We start from the raw sequence: 19,338 nt of genomic DNA on the forward strand, positions 1-19,338 counted from the left end.
TGGAAACCCTGTAAACGAAACCAGAAAAGTCCGCTTTTCATTCCTGTTAGTCCTGTTACGTCATTAGTTAAATAAAATTACTGACGATAATTGGCCACGTCTAAAATGAGCAAATGCCGGGGTCGATTCCCTTAATTCTTCCTTGATAGCAGCTAGTGAGTTCAGTTTTTCTTTGATCGAACGTGATTGGAATGGAAAGCATTTATTGTTCCCACTCTTCGCCGGAATTTAGTTGTTTAATTTTTCGCCTGACTAGAAAGCACAACAAAAACACTTATCGTAGAGACGAATTTTTTAAAGGACAGACCTACTTCCAAAGGGAATCTGAGTTATCAGGTTGACTCCGCAATTTACAAAAGCAATTTTCCTGTTCGAGAATAAACACTGAGTCTGCACAACCTTTATACAATCAAAGCGTTGCGAGATCCGGGCCTCGACCTGCCTTTGAAAAAATCGCTTCCGGCTAATGGTGATTTTTCCAATAAACGTATTCAGGGAGGAGGTTTGTTAACACAATTTGCAAATATTGTAAATTCACTTACAGTTTTTATTTAACAGCTACTCGAATTAAAATTTCCCTTGGATATTGATTGCAAGTTTCCGTGAGTGTGCGACAAATTTCAAAGGCTATGGGTAAATACTCACATTTAGAACTGCCCACTACAGCAAACTTGCACAAATTTCGCAATTAGTTATGTAAATTTACTTTTATTTTAAGGAAAAACTCCATTTACTTTATCTTCATTTTCGTGATTAAAGCTTTGTTCTTGTCAAGACTCAATCATACAATAAATATTGCTAATTTACAACCCATTTAAAAAAAATAATAACACAACATTTCAGAATTATTTTTATTTAATATTTTATTAAAAAAATAGGAGTATTATTTTATGAGTAAAAAGTATGAGTTCAATAAACAAACAAAACAATTCAATGTTATAACAACAAAGGTTATATTTTCTGAAAATGCTTATAAAGTTCAGTGACTGTTGAAATTAATCTTTTTTCAGTAATAGAAACAGAAACAAATGAATGTATAACAGATTACTGTAATTAGCTTGTAATTTATTTAAAACAAAGTCTTTTTTTTCAGAAAGCCTATTTGAATTAAATAATAACTCTTTACGGTCCTTAAATTAATTACTGGTTCATTTTAACTTTAAATGACTGCACAACATTTTTAATTTGATTATTTTATTATTTTTAAAAGTAGAACTGTATTCAGTTACTTCGAAACTAAAAACTCTTGTGTATTTTTTTGTTTTCATTCTAATCTAGACTTCAACAGAATGATGTAAAAACTTTGTAATACGAGTAACTTTTTCTAAACTGGAAATTTTCTAAAGAATTAATGTAATTTGGAGAAACGTGAATGTGAATCGCCTGACTTGCCTCATTTTTCAAATAATAGAAACCTTTTTAATGAAGTATCGCGAGACTTCACTAAATAATTGGGTTATTTTAAGAGTCTCTTCCGGGAGGATACACGTTTTAATTTTAATAGGCAAATACCTTGTGTATTGTGTTTTATAAAGAGCACTTAACGCAAAGCTTTTAACAAGTTTCGTATTACATTGCGGCCTTCGTCACTCTGAAGTATTAAAGGTGAAACATCCAGTATTAGCTTGAGAAGATTGACTTTTGTGTGGAACGTCGGCTACTTTATGCTTTCTGGTTTACATGCATGTTTAATAATATTTCCAACAAACAGCGTTGAATTTTCAACCCTCGCTTCTTCGATCGAGACATTAATTTATAAAACGACAAGGTTTAAGTAATTTTCAGTCAAACAGTGATAAAGGTCAGCAGATGCAAATGAATGTTTGTCTAACTTAAACAACATGACAACATGTGAACTTTTTTATTTTGAATTACACATAAAGCTCTTATGAGGTTTGCATATTTTGGTTTTATTTTCCTGCTTCGTTGCCTAATGTAAGCAGAATATTTACTTAACGAAGAGTACGAAATTAGGTTTCATTGATAAAACGGATTTTCTAATTACGAAAATACTACACAAGCCTTAATCATAATAAATTTACCATCATTCAGGATTTTTATGTGCTTCACGTGCTGATTAACTGATTCTTTCCTGATGGCGGCTTTATTGCTCTGCTACTCGTTAAAGCAAACTTTGTAATAATAACATTTTATTTTTATCAGATAAGTGAATTATTGATTAAAAAGTCAACAAATGTGAACGTCATGTTCCTGTTTTTTCTGAAACAGAAAATTCCTCTTGAGAATGGTGCGAAAAGGACATTTCAAACCAATTTTGTGGTAAAGTGTGGGTTTAAGGGCATCTCACTACACTAAAAGTTGGTGTGGAAGTACCGCTTACACAAAACATTAGGGGAAATATCCACTTAAAAGTTCATTTAATCGGACTTTGAGATTATTATTAAGGCCTTAAGGCTTTTTAGTTAAATAAATTTTGTCCTGACTCGAATTGATTTTTTCAATGCATTTGATTTAAATTTTTAATAGATACATTATTATAATCCCAAGTTATTTATTTGCGCAGAGACTTTGTTTTATTTACTCAGCGAGACAAACAAATTCTTAAAACAGCATTGTTTTTCTTATAGTGTTAATTAAAAAGAAACATAAAACATTGTGTACATGTCAGTTGTTGAATTCTAATCATGGCTAATGGAAAATTTTAGCGAAATTTGGAATAATATTTCCAAATCTATTTATTATATAACCATTTACAATTTACATTTACCATTTACTATAAGTATTTTTAAATAGCATTTTTTTTCTACAAAAATTTTAAAACAATAATTCTAAATAAGGTGATAATAATTTACGAACTATTATAGGCTTTGAATTTAGGTGGTCCCTTGAGATGCTTTCCTTTACCTGTTGTGTGAATAATAAATATCTAATCAAAGAGTGATTATTTGCGGCTGTTGTCAGGTTTACGTAAAGTACAGTTGGTGAACAATTAAAGCAACCACCTTGATTTAGAGAATAGTTAAACTACAATACGTCTAAACTAGCCATTATACTAAATCAATCACAAAGTGTGAGGCGAATTGGTGATTCAGCCCACATTCCCAATTACGTAGCTAGTATTTCACAGGCAAATCACCGACAAATCTAAATAAATTAAAGAATGGACGTTTTATTTGTCTCGATTATTTTAAATGAATTACAAGAAACAGGTTCGGAAATTCCGCTAATGAAGCAAATTTTCTCGGTAATTTTGCATAATAATCGATAAAACAGTGTCTTGTATTATTAAGTTATTAGGCCAGAACAAGGGAACGATTTATGGAGTGGAAGGGAGAAGTGTATTTTCCTGTTCCGCTTTTCCTAGTTACTTCAATATAAATGTCAAAAGATATTTAAAGGGAAGTTGGCTGACAAGTCACTTCGAGTGGCGCAACTGTTGGCACAACTCAAATATTCAATAATCCCCTGTCGCATCTCATCTCATTTGATCTGACAAAAACACAAAAAATTACAAAATAACTGCTCAGGTGACAATAAAGCGACAAAGGTAGAGCTACTGAAGTGTTCGCCTGTATGAAATTATCGGATAAAACGAGTGCTCTGTTATTTTAGATACACAAAAATCGGCAGATACATGTGTTTACAAAAGCAAGAAAAATAAACTTGAAGAGTTTTATTGACTTTTGCCTTTTATCCCATATGATTCCTGTCCACTTTTTCAACATAAAATAAAAGCACAAATCCTTTCTATTTAGGACACTTAAACTGAATTAATAATACGATCTTCGTTGCGAAATGCCTGAAATTAAATTTAATACTCGCGCTTCATTTCCGGCAAATTTAAAATGTAGCATGAAACTCGATAGGAGGCCAAATAGGATGTAGAATAAATCTGATATCTTTCACCTGCGAAACTGGAAAATTCATCAAATTAATGGAGTTATGTTAGAGGGGTTTACAACACGCTCAAAGTCCTTATTAGAGGTGTGCAAGAAAAACGTGTGTTGCATTGAATCATTTACGGAAATAAATCTTCTGGTATCTATAGAGCAATAAAAACACCCAACAAAATGCATTATTTTGAAGGTGGTCTTATAAAATTGGTGAAACCGCAACGTGCTGTGAACATCAAATCAACTGTAATTGGAGTTTAGGTTGATTGTATCGATTCGATATAAACGAGATTTGAGTGCATCTACTAATCACGTCCGTTCCATCATTCAAACTTATTCAAGAAGACTAATTAGTTAGACGATGGTTGGTTGTGAATTCGGTTCAACTACCTAGAAAATAGTATCAATCGAAACAGTTTCCTTTATATTAATAATTTCGAGTTGTTGAAAGATTTTGTGATAGTAGACATCGTTTTTCGGTAATTGGTTTCGCAGAATTGATTACTGTAGCTATTTAAAGCTTACTGCTCGTCCATGGCAAAACAACGAATTAATAGACGTTTTTAAATTGGTGATTAATTACCGAAAGTTATAGCTCGTGATAGGCGAGTCATTTTTCTTCAGCAACGACAAGAATAATCTCTAAAACTTTTCTTATCTTATTTTGTAAATTTGCAGATGCTCATTAAAATCGTATTAAATTTTTTACGAGTTACTTACTACTCTCAAATCCCTCCTAAAAAGCCTTGTGCCATTATTCTAAGCAATAAACCACTAAGAGCTCAAAGAATGCATTCTTTTGAGAATCGAATAAACTCAGCATCAATGTCAGTAGGTTTACTTTGCCTTTGCTTTCCTGCAAATTCTGATGTTGGGTCACAACACCAGGTCAATCAATAAACGTTTCTCCTATTCTATCAGCTCGGCTGTAGGATATATTACTGTCTCTTTTGATTACAAAAATACAAAAGTAAATATTAACCTTTGAATTTTGTTTTTTTCTCCGATATGATACTTATATTAGGTAACTAAAGATAAATTTGCCTTTTCAGTATATCACGGAAAATCACAAAAGCATACAAATTTCATCGAAATTTGTGTTTTTTCTATTTATTTTTCTCTGTAAATAATATCGATGAGAAATTTTTGCACATACTTGCATTTTTCAGAACATCGAAGCATACATAAAGAATTAATTAACGAAGCATTGTTTAAAAAAATGGGAGGTAATAAAATTGTTTTTTTTTACTTTTAATAACAACATCAAAAATTTTACTGAATTATGGAACCAAAATAACAACACTAGTTCTACATTAAAGCATTCTCGCAACATTTGTTTTATATTTTGTTAATAAACTAAAATTGCTGCTGGGCAATAAAAACATATAACATTTATCACAATCCCAACTTCAGAAAATCCACATTCTTTATTATAAAAGTTGAAAAACATAAAACTAAAGCTATCATCATATAACAAGGGCCAGCTGCAGCTCTTCATTGTCTTACGTTTACAATCCGGCCACGTGCAACATAATTTCTTTGTTCGAGTTGTTACAAAACTAAAATTTTAATTAAACTAAGACTTACACCATTGCAAATCTGAACATGGAACCTAATATCATTGTAGCGTGTGAGGTAGAAGATATTATAATTTGTGTAATATCTTAGCTGAATTATTTCGCAAATTAGGAACAGGACCTCCGATTATCCTCGCTAATTACTAGTTGAGAACACGGTGTAATGGCAAGGCAGTTAATGGAATCTTAGATTTAATTAACGCACGTATCGTCTTAACAAATACATCCGACGGTATAGCAGTTTCGTAAAAATTGGAGCAATTTTTTGTAATGGCCCAAATGCTTTGATTATGCGTTGCTTTTGTTGTCCTACAATGAAATTAGAGATTACTTAATTTATTAAGCGGTTGCATACAAAAAGTGAATAATTCGTTGAAACTATTTTAACAGCTCATCCTGTTTCTCGAAGCAAAACAAAAATTGTGAAAAAAATCAGTAGCTGAAGGTCTCTACGACTTTTTTAATTCCAAATTTCAATTAGTTGTGCTTTACATTTTCGTATGAAATCTATGAGGTTTGAAGTTATCATGAAAATGAAACTGTGTTGTCTTTTATCTTTTATCTGGTATAAGATATAAGACTATTTTTTAATTAGTCGTCAGTAAGAACTTGAAGTTCAGCAAGAAGCTAACTTATGTACTATTTCTATTCCTCATCAAAAGAGAAAGAAAAGAAGTTGATTATGTTGAAATTCTAATAAAAACAAAGTATTAAAGATAAAACGGTCCCTCTTAATTAATAATTAATAATATGATGATAACTTTCTGCCAATTTCCTTCTCTTTTAAAGTGCCCACAATTACCCATTTTGAAATATGGTTGATACAAAAAAGTGGTTTGTCCAGGACAATTAAGCCTGAGCGGTGCAAAACCCCCTTGTGCCCCATTTCCCTTTCTGTAAACATCGTTATTGCCGCCTTTATGACAATAATATTGTGCAGGTTGACACCACGATATTTGTTTCTCATTTTCCAACTCGAGTAGTTCGAACGTGACCACGTTGCGTGTGTGAGACGTGTATGTGAGTTTATTCGCTTAAATTCATGAATCGAAAGGAGTTTGAGGCGTAATAGGGCTACTATAAACCCACAATATCTACTCCATTGCATTTGATCGCTGCTGTTGCCAAAAATATGCATTTTGACTTAATTGAGACTTTGGTGCAAGCTGCAGATGGTGTCTTGCATGGCAAACAGCTGGGGTTTATGGAACTGTGGACAGTAGTAGTTCGGCTTTAACATGTAAATGAAGTCTTTGTTAGGAATCTTTTGTTGTAGTTTCTGTAATGTAGATACAGGACATTAATAACATCGGGAAAGAAAATTGATTCTTCTCCCTGCACAATTCCTTGAACCTCGAGCGAGCATTTTTCTCTTCCTGTATTCATCCCTTTCAAAAGTAAAAAAGGGGCAAAAGTGCTATATTTTTATGAGAAGATTCGCTTAACGCTTCTTAAATTAGCCTCGGAAAAATGAGCTTTTTTTCGATTTTTCAAAGACATACAGTTTTAGTGCTTTTCCATTCGAGTCACTGCTGCATATCACATTTCACGTACTAAAGTCTGATGCGATTTCACGACTTCATATTCCGATAGGTATACAGATTTTATAAGGTTCTCTATAGATCCATCAGTGTTTTAATAAAACATGAGGCTTTACGCTGACATTACAAATGAAATTTTGTTATGTGTTTGCCAACAAACTGCATATTTTGGATTTAAATTTTTACACCAAAATGTTTTTATTACGCGCACTCTCGCACAAATGACCAAATTAATTGTGATTTATTGCAAAATTTTTATGCTACATGGATTTATAGAGAGAATCCAAATTATGTGGAACAATAAAGCTGAGTTCACTGCAATTTGGTGTACACTCAAACACTTGTTAACGGTAATAAATCGATGAAAAACGACCGGAAACGTATTTGTCATTTTAGTGCAGACTAACGCATTTTGTTCTAAACTAATAAACATAGAAAACCAACCTAGAACATCAGATTTTTTTAACTTCACTGCACGTATTACCAAAATCTATAATTTTTTAAAATGAAATATTGCTGCCTAAGATTTTTTAATTTTCAATTTAGTTGATTAATTTAAAATTAGGTAGTTTATTTTCAAAAGTAGTGAAAGTGAGTGAAAGAAAAGGATCAATTAATTGCGCGTGAAAAAAGTTCGGCGTAACCTCGATGTCATTTTCGTCTCCCTCAGGAATTCCCCACAGCCAAATAGTTTGGTAACAAAGTTTCTCTGCACCCACTTGAAAAAAATCTCTTCAAAAGTAGGTTACGTTTGCAGTTTCGGCAAGGGAACAATCAACTTTACAAAGCTATGTGTTAAGCTAACAAAATTCGATCCTGCAACGTTCTCGCACTGAATCCAGATGAAGTTATCTGAAAATGAAAGGTCGACGAATCGATGTCCGTTTACGCGGTCTCCTTCTAGATACAATTTATGAGCGTCTAGTATTGTTACGTCTGAAGTCTCTGAACCCGTATCAAACCGGAATCCTCCAAGGAACAAGATTACTCCAATTCGATTACCACCAAACCTCTTAACTCCCAAATAATTATAAGATAATTCAATCGAAAAGGGATAAATAAAAAATTGGAAAGGTGGAACTGCAGAATTATTGCTTTATTTGCGGCTATTAGCCTTTATCCAGGTACAAATTATGATAATCTGGTAAGAAATAAGTTGTCCGGAAATGTCGTTTTCGTGTGGAACACGATTCAAGTCGTGCTTGAAAGTCATATGTCGTAGAAGGAATAACCACCCGTTTCGCTATACCTCGACTCTAATGGAGTGAAATCGGCTAACAGTCTGACAGACCGAAGCAAGTGAAGCTCCTCAGGCAACGCTTTGTCCGTTCGGACCGTTAACTTTTACATTATTAACTACTGTGGATGATTAATATTGTTAGAAAAGTTCCAGAGGCTGAAGTAATTACGCAATTATTATTGGAAATTCCAAACAATTTCTGATATTTATAAGCAAACGTGTAAAAAAACATGCCATAGTCAAAATCGTATTTAATAAAAATATAGTAGCACACCGCTATTTCCTCTTGGAGAAGTCTCGCGGGTGCAAAGCCGCTATTTGTTTTCTCAAACTTAATTACGAAATTAAGCCCGAACATGAATTAAATTCCACTCAAGTTTGAAATATTGCACAGTAATTATTAAAGGCACAGTTAGAAATCTTGCTTAGAAACTATTGAAAATTACACAAAGTAATACCTCTAAAGCCCCAAAATGCAATCTCGTTTCATTAGAAAACTTCATCAAGAACTGTAATAACGTTCATAATCTCATTAAGAGGGTACGCAAACAACTCGACAGTTTCTTTTTTCTTTGCTATATTAAAGACGATTGTGCTAATGCAACAATACTTTTTTTATTTATAAAAGTGGTTATTTTCCGACACTACGAAAAGACTAATTCAAAGCTACGATCTGGCATAAAATGTGTGTGACACCCGGGAGGACACTAACCTGTCCTGCTCTTTATTGCTTCACCAACATTGAGGCGGAATTTCAGGAAAAGGTAATTTTATACTGCAAACCATAAACTCAAGACTGTTGCACATCACAGACAGCTTTTTTAGTAGTCTATTAAAGAAAACTTTTGACGCGACATCAACACGAATAAACTGCATTTAATAACGAAACAAACGTTACTACACAACTTCTTATCGATTCTATTGATGAGATTTCAACACGTCATCATATTTATTTATAACACACAGTGCTTAATTCATTATTCAGGACTACACTAACGCAAAATGAAACAAAAACCTCCTATAAAAATGCATTCTTTAAAATTACGGTTAAAAAAATATAAAGCTTAGCACGGTCATATTGGGTGCAATTATTAAATAGAAATATTAAAAAAAAATTAATTAAAAATAACCCCAAAAAACCACTACTTTTTTAATTGCTTAGTTATTTTTACCCCTGATTTTATGGCCACTTAAGTAACATTTTGTCACTCAGCAAAGACTTTTACTACACCTATTAGTTCTACAAGCTTTCCACAGTTTTCTTCTTTTTTTCAATCACAGAGTATTTACTACGCACTTGATTTACATCTATGTATCTTCGTACTGCGGGGTTGATATACATACTTGTTTATTATTAGTTTGTTGAAGAACTATCAAGTTTCCAAGCCAACAAGTTAGTTTACTTGGGATAATAAATTTAAAATGAATTTCAGGCTGATATTAATAGTATTTAGGAAAATACAATACCCTGTTCCTCTGTTGCAAAGTTCTATTCTTTGAACAAAATAACACGCCTCCGCTTTATCTTTCAGCTTTGCTCAAAGCTGCCGTTCTTGCCAGTCTTTGATGTTAGTTGTGCGGTAATTGTACTAAATATTTCCCTTCAAAATATTCATATCAAAATTAGTATTTCAATTTGAGCTCCATTTCTTCACGCTAAATAAATCATCTGCGATGTATGCCCTTGTGTAAGTTACGCGATTTTAATCCGTAATTAATCTACTTTCCTTGGAAGCAAAACACGCCACAAAAAGCTTTTAAACAAAAACCGTAATTCCGCACTAAACTAAGGGCAACTTGTAGAACTTGGCCCCATTTTTTTTTCAATTAGATAATTGAACGCGTAGTCTAACATTACATTATTCTCCCAGAAAGGCAACCGTATAAAGCGTGTTGAAATTAATACTGCGTAACAGTTGTTATACTTGGGTTAATCATCCTTGTAGATCCTCTCTGTGCTACATTTACTCGGTTTCCCTCTGATTCAAGTGTATGTGTATAATCACCGGCGATTAACAGGGTTAGCTTAAAATTCAACAAACACACCACTAATTTCATTAGGGAAGTGAAGCTTTACATGCATTATTATAAATTCACAAGCTGGAATTTATAATATTGTTCTCTGAAAAATCAAATTCTGCCCCAAAACAGATTGCTCGCAAAAAATTGTTACATTATTTTTGAAAATATACCCAAAACATTCATACCTACAACTTTTTTATTTACTTTATTTACTAATAAATAACAACAAACACTTCCATATTGTAAAAACTGTAAAATAGCGTTGTAACCGTCTATAGAATTCTTTTTGTGTGCTGGAGATAAGATTCGTGTTAGACATTTTGCTTCGACAGTTTTCGTGGAGATTTCCAACAATCGCTGATAAATGTTCACAGTTGGCTAATACCTTGTCTAGTTCAAATACTCGGGAGGTTTCTCCGTAATTACGAGCTAGTTATTGCCGACCTAACACCAAGTAGGCCTAAACAATGTTCAACAATCTTGTCCATCAGTCTTTTTATTTTCCTCTAGCTAAAGTTATTATCCTGTTACCTAGTTCCTTGAGTTGGTATTATTGATTAGTTTAATTATTAATAATGTATTTAATTTTTGACGAGCTTTACTGTAAATAAGTGAATAGTTTTATGCTATAGTAATATTTCTATCAACAATCTAATATAGAGTTTGGTTTCACGTTTCACGGTGTACTGGCTAAGTTATTTCGATGTTGGAAACTATGTGTTTGGAATTATTTGCTAATCCGGCGCATGGGCTGACAAGCTAGTTCGAATTTGTCAAGCCAGCACAACAAATAGTTTTTGTATTAAACCCATTTTAAAGTTTCCACAAGTAATATCGAGAAGTTTGTCGCGATTGTAAAGAAATAAGTACGAAATGATGAAACTAAATGAAAAACGAGAGATGCTTTAAACAGTTTCCATCTTTGGCAGAGAAAATATGCAGGAAGGTAAGAGAAAAAAACCTTCGTTTCAAGAGGGTCTATAATATAATGAATTTTTCATCATATGTATGAGATTAGGGCCGGCCAAAGTAACAATTTTGAAACTATATACGTTATGAATTATTATCCTACGAAGATTTTACAAGGATGCGTCTTTGCATTTTAAAATCCATATATTTTTATTGTGACACGTTTTAATTTTTGTGCTAATGAAATTATGCGCAAACCCACAAAGTTTATGCGTCAAAAAGTGATTTAGCGAGTAATTTATATCAGGTACACGTTAAAAACCGACTCTCAATTTGGCGAAAGCGATTTTCGGTAATTAACGAAGAAACTCGTTAATTTTATCTTCTTCCTTTTGATGTATTTCACTTAACTGAATTTAAGCGTAAATATAAGCTTCACAAGATAATAATTGTTTGTTTTCGCTTTTTCTTTTCAGAAATGTTGATTTTGTACTAAAAATTTCAGAACATCTCTCACGATTCTAATTTAATTTCAGTGTTTTAATTTTACGATTGAGATCATCGTTAGATGTAAATTAGCATGAGAATATCAATTTTGCAACAATGCATCACCTTCAGAAAATGGTTATAAAGCTGTTATAAAGATAGAACTGCGACCTCTTGGATTTTATTGACACTAAAAAATACGACTTGCGACGTATAAAATTGATCGGATTTGTGATTTTGCGTAAAACTAAATGAGTAAAATTTCAACAATGTTAAAGCGGAAACTAAAATTACAATTTTTATAACAATACGTAATCTAACATTCATTTAGATCGATATACAGTAAATCGAGGAGACTCAGGTCCAAAACTATGATAAATTTCTATTTTCGATATCAAACTTTAAATTAAAGTTGGTACTCTGGTATTGATTGTGTGATGTAATCACTGTAAAGATTTTTGTTCTTTTATATTTACGACATGTTGAAAATAGACTACATACCATATCGGTTAAATTGACTCATTTCCATTGTGTAACATTTGAGGAATTTCAAATGACCAGTTTAACTTATGTTTTGAATCAATCAGAGTGTGTTTTCATTTATTATTGTAGACACACGATGAAACAGTTAATTTTATAAAAACAGAATATAGAATATGTAGGTATGAAAAATAAATGAGGGACAAACTATTGGCATTGAATTGGACTTTTACCAGAAAAAAAAGTAAAAAACTAACAAATATATTAATATGTAGGCCCACATTTGTTTGAAACCTCTTTTAAAGTGAAAATTAAATAAATTATTACAATGAAATTAATTTCTGTTAAACTTTGGAAAAAATATAACTTATGAGTAAAAATGTAATATTAATTTAGTGATCAAAACATAAAAGATCATAATCCAGTAAAATAAGTTAACAAAAGTAAAATAAAAATAGAAAAAATACTTCATTCTCTTGTTTTCAGATCTGTAAACACTTATAGTTCTACCTGACTTAGCATAGGCCATAAAACAAATTCTCTTAAATTTCTCAAATAAAAAGTAACTATAACAAAGACCAATAAAGCTCGCATTAAATTTTAACTTTGTGTTAAAAATAACAAACATGATAGCTTCACATAATATATTATCGCAAATGATAATAAAACTGTATTTTATAGCTCACTCTTCTAATATGATAAACAAATATTGTGCTTATTTTGCTTATACTCGATTACAAATCGAAAACAATCTCAATCTCCAATAAGTTGACAATAAACGGGACGAGAAATATGCCATAATCTTCTATTATGTTGTATTGACTATTCTAAACAAACTTCAGAATTATGTAACTATTTGTATTTAGACGCAACACGTAACATAACATTCACAGATATTGCTAAGATCAAATTAATTTTAACAATATAATTTTTATAACAGAATGCATTACAGCTTCTTATTAAGTAAAATAGGAAGTTACCTTTCACAGTTTGTAATATCCAAAATATAAACACAAAACTTCACAAACCGTCTTACAATTTCACTTTTCATTTACTTCGCCGTCCTTGCTTTTAAGCGAATGTCAGGATGATCGCATTGTAAACTAAAACAAGTTCTGACACTAATACTAATCTTAGAAACTTTGTAGTTTATATAAATTCCTTCTCAAGATGGTAGGAAACCAGCAGCCACAAATAAAGGGTGATTCCTAATATAGCAAACCCACTTAATAATGAATGTGACATAAAGAAAGACACAGTCTTGAAATCAAGTGCCAACCAGAAACACTATTTCAGGAACAATCAGTGTTTATTAGAATTAACTGGCAGTTTCAAAATCCTTTAGACGTTTAGCTCCCTATATCAAAATACAATCATCTATTCATAGAATCTATAAATAACTAGTTGTGCCTTATTATTCTATTGTTTCGTGAATGTCTAATACATATTTACATTTTCCGATATTTTATTAATAAAAACATAGCTTGAGTTACAAGACAAGACATTTGATAAAGAAGGACAGAGGGAGGAGATTATTTGAATAGGACAAATTACGTGTATTGAAAATCGCCTCTCCATCTCAAGACCTCAAATCTTGGCTTGATTAAACCACTCGACCACGAAATTTACTTTAACGCCTTTGTAATTATGTAATGTGAATCACAGTGTAATAAATCAGTTAAAACTGTTAATTGTTACAAAGGTATTACACGACAAGCTGTGTGGTGTCGTATAAATCAACAAGACAAAAATAGATAATGATCTTGACGAACCTATTGCATTTAGGTTATTTCATCTAGGTATTGTATAAGATACACGAGAATCACGTTTTCTTTAAATGGTATGGTACATACAAGGCTTTCCAGCTAAATGTTTATTGGTAGCCATACATATTCATTGTAAATTATTTTTCATTTGAGTTATTTTATTCCCGCAGCATTACTCCCATTCCTTGTTATAAATAACGATTCTTGTTGCTTGATATTTTAATTTATATTAAACGAGAGAACCAAAAATTAATTAAGCTATTAAAACATGCATTGAAATGACTGGCATTTCATTATTTAATTCTGTAAAGAATCGTTAACTGTTGTTAAATGAAGTTAACACAATTTCCAATACACAGTTTTTTTATCGTAGGTATGCTTCCGTCAATTGTAGCAATTTTTTATCTTTCATTAATGGTTTGTTTTTAAGTATTAAAGAAAACACATTTTACAAATTATTGATGTATTTAAAAACAATGTAAGTCAAAATATATACAGATTAATTAAAAGCAAGGAACACAATAACTTATTACCCTAGTAAAAACAGCAGAGATTACGTATAATACTTGGTTAAATGTGGCACAACCGCATCCTTGACATCCTTGTTAGTCCTATACAAAAAATCGCTAATATACAGAGTATTTAGGCACAAAATCCCTTGTTGCGCCAACGGAATATAGACGCTGAAGTCGGGGACACTTCTAATTTCCAGAAGACAATGTGTCGCATGCACGGAATCTTTAAAAGGGGGCCTAAAACACTTTTGTAAAGCCCCAAAACCTTGTCAAAATTTTCAACTTACACAACATCCAAGACTTGCCCTCCTCCCGCTTCTATAACTCTCACAATCGGCTCTTTCTTTTGCGCTACAACTATAGCACGCATATCGTTAAATGCGCCATATCCTCTTCTCGATATTTCTTTCCGCCACCAATGTATCGACTGCATTTTAAATTCGTTTTCCTTATCAAACACTTTAATATTTTCTTTGGCTTTGGGATTGCCAAACTCGAATTCTTCCTCCTGCAAAAACCGTTTCACCAAAACACAGTTGAATGTGAGCAACATACAGGTAGAAATTTTCCCGCCGAGGCACACTTATCAACGTAAGATATGTGAAGTATCCATTTTCCCGAAGCCATACAAGAGAGGGTTTTTTCGTTTCGCGCCGGTTTGGGACATATCAAATGAGTACATTTAGGATCGAATGAATTTAAATCGGACACCTGGCCGCCTAGACTTTCGATTTTTGCAATGATAGCCTGGCGTTCGTCGTTATTCAAGCCAGAAATCATGAATATTCTGACTTGTTGCTGGAATTTCATCATGGAACACTTTTAAGACATGTGAATTGTGACTTACGACCGATATTTTTTCCTCATAATCCCACCCAACTGAGAAGGGTTGGGAGTCTTTCACCGCCGAACTGCCAACTAAAAAACCTTCCGCGGATACAGTCGACTGAAACCCTCGACTACCCCTCCGGTTATCATTAATTGTATTTACCATGTCTTCAATTTGCTTAAGTTTCGTGTTTACAAACAAATTTTGAGTGTTGGCCTGCAATTCGAAGAGTGTGTTATATGACGCGGACCGCAGACTAAACACATATCGCACTTACCTCCGAAGTAGTATCACTATCACGTTCAGGTTGAGGATTCCTCACATTATTATCATTACTGTTTTCATCAAAATTAATTTCAAAGTCTGCGGCTCCACTAGTAGATGCCTCAGGTTTAATCCTGGAAGAAAGTGGACTGTCCTGCTGTCCTAAGAATTTTTTCCAAAATCGACGCTTTACTTCCGATAACGGCTGATTAAAAAATATTACATTATTATATTTAAAACCAAAATGACTAACATACAGTCGATTTCCTCTCTTTAGGAGGTGGTACAAAATCCGGGATGCGATTTATGTAACGCATCAACTCTTTTTTCGATTTAGGTGATAAGTGTGGTCGGATAAATGCACCAAAAGGGCTTTCGGGTGTATCAACGTCGTACCAAGTTTTAGGCATCGTTGGTGTTTGAGGAGTTCCTAAAAGATTAGTTTTTCGAACTTCTTCCATTAATTTGTTGATTGGAGTCACTTGGCTACAAGGATCGGGAGTTTCGACAACTCCGTTAAGACAACGGTGGTTTGTTGGAGTTTTTTCTAAGAAATGACAGATAAGCGAAAAAAACTATCATCAATACAAAATTACCGGATGTGCTGATATCTAATGGTTGCATTTGACTTAACGGTGTCATTTTTCGACTACTCGACATAGAAATAGGTGTGATTTTTTTGTCTGAATTCAATACTCTACTTGTCTTGGTTTCGCAAGGAGTCGTAACACTCCTACTGGGTGCTAGAATTGTATTTTAGTACAAACACAGAAAAAAAATATGTGTCGATTACTTTTGGCTTCGCCGAGCAAAAACTCATCTTCGGGTTCCCGTTTTCCGCTTTTGGCGCATTCGAACAACCAGTCTTTTTTCACTACCGGCAGCCCCCACTTTACAGCCGCCTGATATTTCTTCCCGTCTGCTTCCAAACTGACTAAGTGAGTCGAAGCTTGGACATTTTTATCAATACAATGGACCCTTGCGAACTGTTCCTGTGACGTTCCTCCCAAAGCTTCAATTAATTCTTTTAAGAAATTTCTTTCAAAAGATGTGTAACCACTAATAGTCACAATACAATTTTCTAGAGGTGAGGAGTCACAAATGACCAAGGGGCGGTGATAGTATGATATAGAAACTTCTTCACATTCTTGAATCGATTCATAAACCCATAAACTGTTGACTGTTTCAAGTGCGGAGGTTTGGATTGGGGTTTTGATGAACATCGGAGCCACAACGTAATCGGGAATGCCTTTGTATGTCTTTGTCATGATTGTTCCGAGCGCACTTTCAATATGTTCTTTTAGAGATTGGGATTCTTCAAATGATAAATTCACCAAAACAAATTTTTTCGTGTAGAAAATATTCGTATCCTGACTCGTTTTATCCACTTCTGAATTTTGACTCGAGACATCTGAATTCGAATTGCGTCTTTCCAATGCATCCAAATTAAATTTACTATCGGCATTCATCATCTGAACTAAAGTATCTGTTTCTTCACTATTTGTTACTGCTTTGCGGTACTGTTGCATTATTAATTCAGTGTCTAGTTCTATCTCACTCAAATTGTTTGAAGCCGCATTTGCAGTTTCCAAATCGTTTGAAGTGAGGGTTTTGGTAGATCTGAGTAAAGTGAGACCCTACAATCAACGTGTACGTTTTGTGCAACAATAAGATTAAATTTAAGTGTACTTTTCGTCCAAGAGGCGAACTGAAATGCTCTCTATCCGAATCGTGTAAATTAATTAAATAATTTTCCTCATCGGCAACTTGCTGTTGCTCCATACTGTTCAAAAGCCAATGGATGGAAACAAGTGAGACCGAGTAATTTTTTGCTTTTATTATTTTCACTTCAGGACAAGACGTGTCGCCCACAATTATGTGAGTGAGGCGGTCTGAAATGTCGTCGTATCTGGTGGCACCGCTCAAATTTAGGATTTTTGCCAGTTTCTCTCGTTGTTCCGGCTTGAAACCCGCCAAGTAGACCTTTAAAATCAAATTTCTAATATTTTTATAATTATATTAATCATAAACAAAAATATATTTGAAACGTTTTGATACTGTTTTTGCAATTGACACTCAATCTAGCACAACTAGCGCCACCTTATGGGCAACTACCAAAGTTAACGCTGTCTATGTTTAGATAACTACTTTTCTACAAATTCTACAAATACATACACTGCACCCATCCAAATATTGACCTGCCGTTTTGGCCTTTTTTATATCAAGTCCGTCAATTATTTTCCCCGTTTCCTCGTTAACTGCGTCTAAAAATCAGTAGTAAAAAACACAATTGTAGTCAAGTTATAGATAATTACATTTTCTTTTATTTGGAGAAATCCTATTTGTTGCAAGAGGTGACGACTGTGTGTTTTTTTGCATCACAGTTTCTTCAAATATACTGCGCTTTGTTGTGTTGTTATCTCCTATAGCACTTATCATTGAAAAATCCGGACATGTTTCATTCTCTTTACTAGGTGTTGAAGTGCCTTTTTTAACTGTGTATAAAGAATGAGACAAGGCATAGCCCTTTTTTATGCTATCATTTATCCAATCAACGCTTACGCAATAAATGTTTGGGTTTGTTCTTGCCGCTTTGTACTTTTTACTTAAAACACCCCTACAACCGATTTGCTATGATGTTACTTCCCATATTTCTCAACTTACTCGACTCCATATACAATTAGAACATCAGTCTTCGAAACAGTAAGAGCTGCCGTAAAAATACCCCCATTTTTTGCAACCTTTTGGGCCACTTCTGCTCTCATTTCAATATTAGAAAACCCAGTTGAACAAATCGTGAGATTATGAAACGGCAAACAGCGATATTTTTTAAATTCCTCGTTGTCACAATGGACATTATTTATCTGGCTGGCCTCCCAAACAGCGTCCACCCATTTAGAAATCATCAATTTTAAACCTAGCTCAGCTGCTTGCTGCAGACCATCATTACAACAAAATTACAAATAAAATTAAAACCAACTTTACCAAATACTTTTCAGACTTGACACTTTCTGTAATTAAATGTGTGTTAGTTGATATTAACTGATCGGTGCAACAGCCCCCCATTAACTGTACTTTTTCTTTAATTTCAAGCTTTCTTGCTTTGGGGATGTGGGAGCAGGAAACAACACATCCTGCCATTGCGACGTTATAAATCGGCCATGTAAAATTTGGGATAGGACGACCATCCATCAAACAAACTAAAAGACACCAAGGTCCTAAAATTCTGCTACAAAATGGTGATTCTTAAGTGGGTGTCTGTCATGATTTAAACAAACTTACGCACACTTGCTTTCTTTGAGAGATTCAAAATGTTGGCCTTTAAAGTCTTGGAACACGACAAAATCGGTTTTAGTAAAGTCTATTGAGCCAAAATTTGATTCTTTTACCCAAGACACGTTTACCACGTTTTGTTTACAAAACTACAAAGTAACAAATGTTATAATTATAATAAATTGACTGGAATTACCTCATAGGCTTGCAGCATGATATCCGAGGCCTCACTCTGGTCGTTACAATTCTGGGGCAATATAAAAAGCACCCTAATTTTGTCCATTGTACAAAAATTCTGTTTTGCCGCCAGTAACCTATAAACTTTCTACCAAATTTGAGATCTGTTTTGTTTATTTAATCACTAACACGTTATTTTACAATAATAAATAAAAACAAATTGTATATTACATCATATTAACATAAGAATTCAAAAAACATCACTACTTTTTTTGGTTAAAATTAACTGTCACTTCGAACACAATCATTCAAAATGGACCAATGAAAAAGCTTCTTAGCTTCTCCTACCCTGATCAAACGTCGAGCCACTAAATTCCCAAACATTTGCACCTAAAGCTCTCAGTT

The 19,338-nt window shown here is 33.3% G+C and overlaps 2 protein-coding genes across 5 annotated transcripts in view; both read right to left on the reverse strand.

Annotated features, from left to right (window-relative positions):
* LOC123007223 (1-phosphatidylinositol 4,5-bisphosphate phosphodiesterase epsilon-1-like) overlaps positions 1–13,159 on the reverse strand; it is a 79,316-nt gene extending 66,157 nt beyond the window's left edge. The window contains exon 1 of one of the 2 annotated variants that reach the window (XM_044402396.1): positions 13,090–13,159. The gene's annotated coding sequence lies outside the window, so the exon portion shown is untranslated. The remainder of the gene's footprint in view (positions 1–13,089) is intronic. The other variant, XM_044402393.1, reaches the window with a different exon arrangement.
* A 1,168-nt stretch (positions 13,160–14,327) lies between these two features.
* LOC123007135 (DNA topoisomerase 2-binding protein 1) lies at positions 14,328–19,240 on the reverse strand. 3 transcript variants are annotated; one of them, XM_044402218.1, is made up of 15 exons: positions 18,953–19,240; positions 18,766–18,905; positions 18,469–18,709; positions 18,148–18,416; positions 17,799–18,100; positions 17,659–17,747; positions 17,173–17,466; positions 16,277–17,120; positions 16,080–16,226; positions 15,741–16,030; positions 15,497–15,688; positions 15,238–15,435; positions 14,946–15,188; positions 14,678–14,898; positions 14,328–14,627 (listed from the first exon to the last, which is right to left on the reverse strand). In XM_044402218.1, exons 1-15 carry the CDS (start codon positions 19,037–19,039, stop codon positions 14,429–14,431), a joined length of 3,756 nt encoding a protein of 1,251 aa, XP_044258153.1. In that variant the 5' UTR covers positions 19,040–19,240; the 3' UTR covers positions 14,328–14,428. The 3 variants fall into 3 exon arrangements, with proteins under 3 accessions (XP_044258153.1, XP_044258151.1, XP_044258154.1); XM_044402216.1 differs by having other exon boundaries at positions 18,469–18,712; XM_044402219.1 differs by lacking the exons at positions 18,766–18,905; positions 18,953–19,240 and having other exon boundaries at positions 18,469–18,494; positions 18,559–18,647.
* Between the last annotated feature and the right edge of the window lie 98 nt (positions 19,241–19,338).

Source organism: Tribolium madens, unplaced genomic scaffold (genome assembly GCF_015345945.1).
Source record: "Tribolium madens isolate multiple individuals breed KSU strain unplaced genomic scaffold, Tmad_KSU_1.1 Scaffold_3;HRSCAF=73;Tcas5.2_LG2, whole genome shotgun sequence".
NCBI classification, from domain to species: domain Eukaryota; kingdom Metazoa; phylum Arthropoda; class Insecta; order Coleoptera; family Tenebrionidae; genus Tribolium; species Tribolium madens.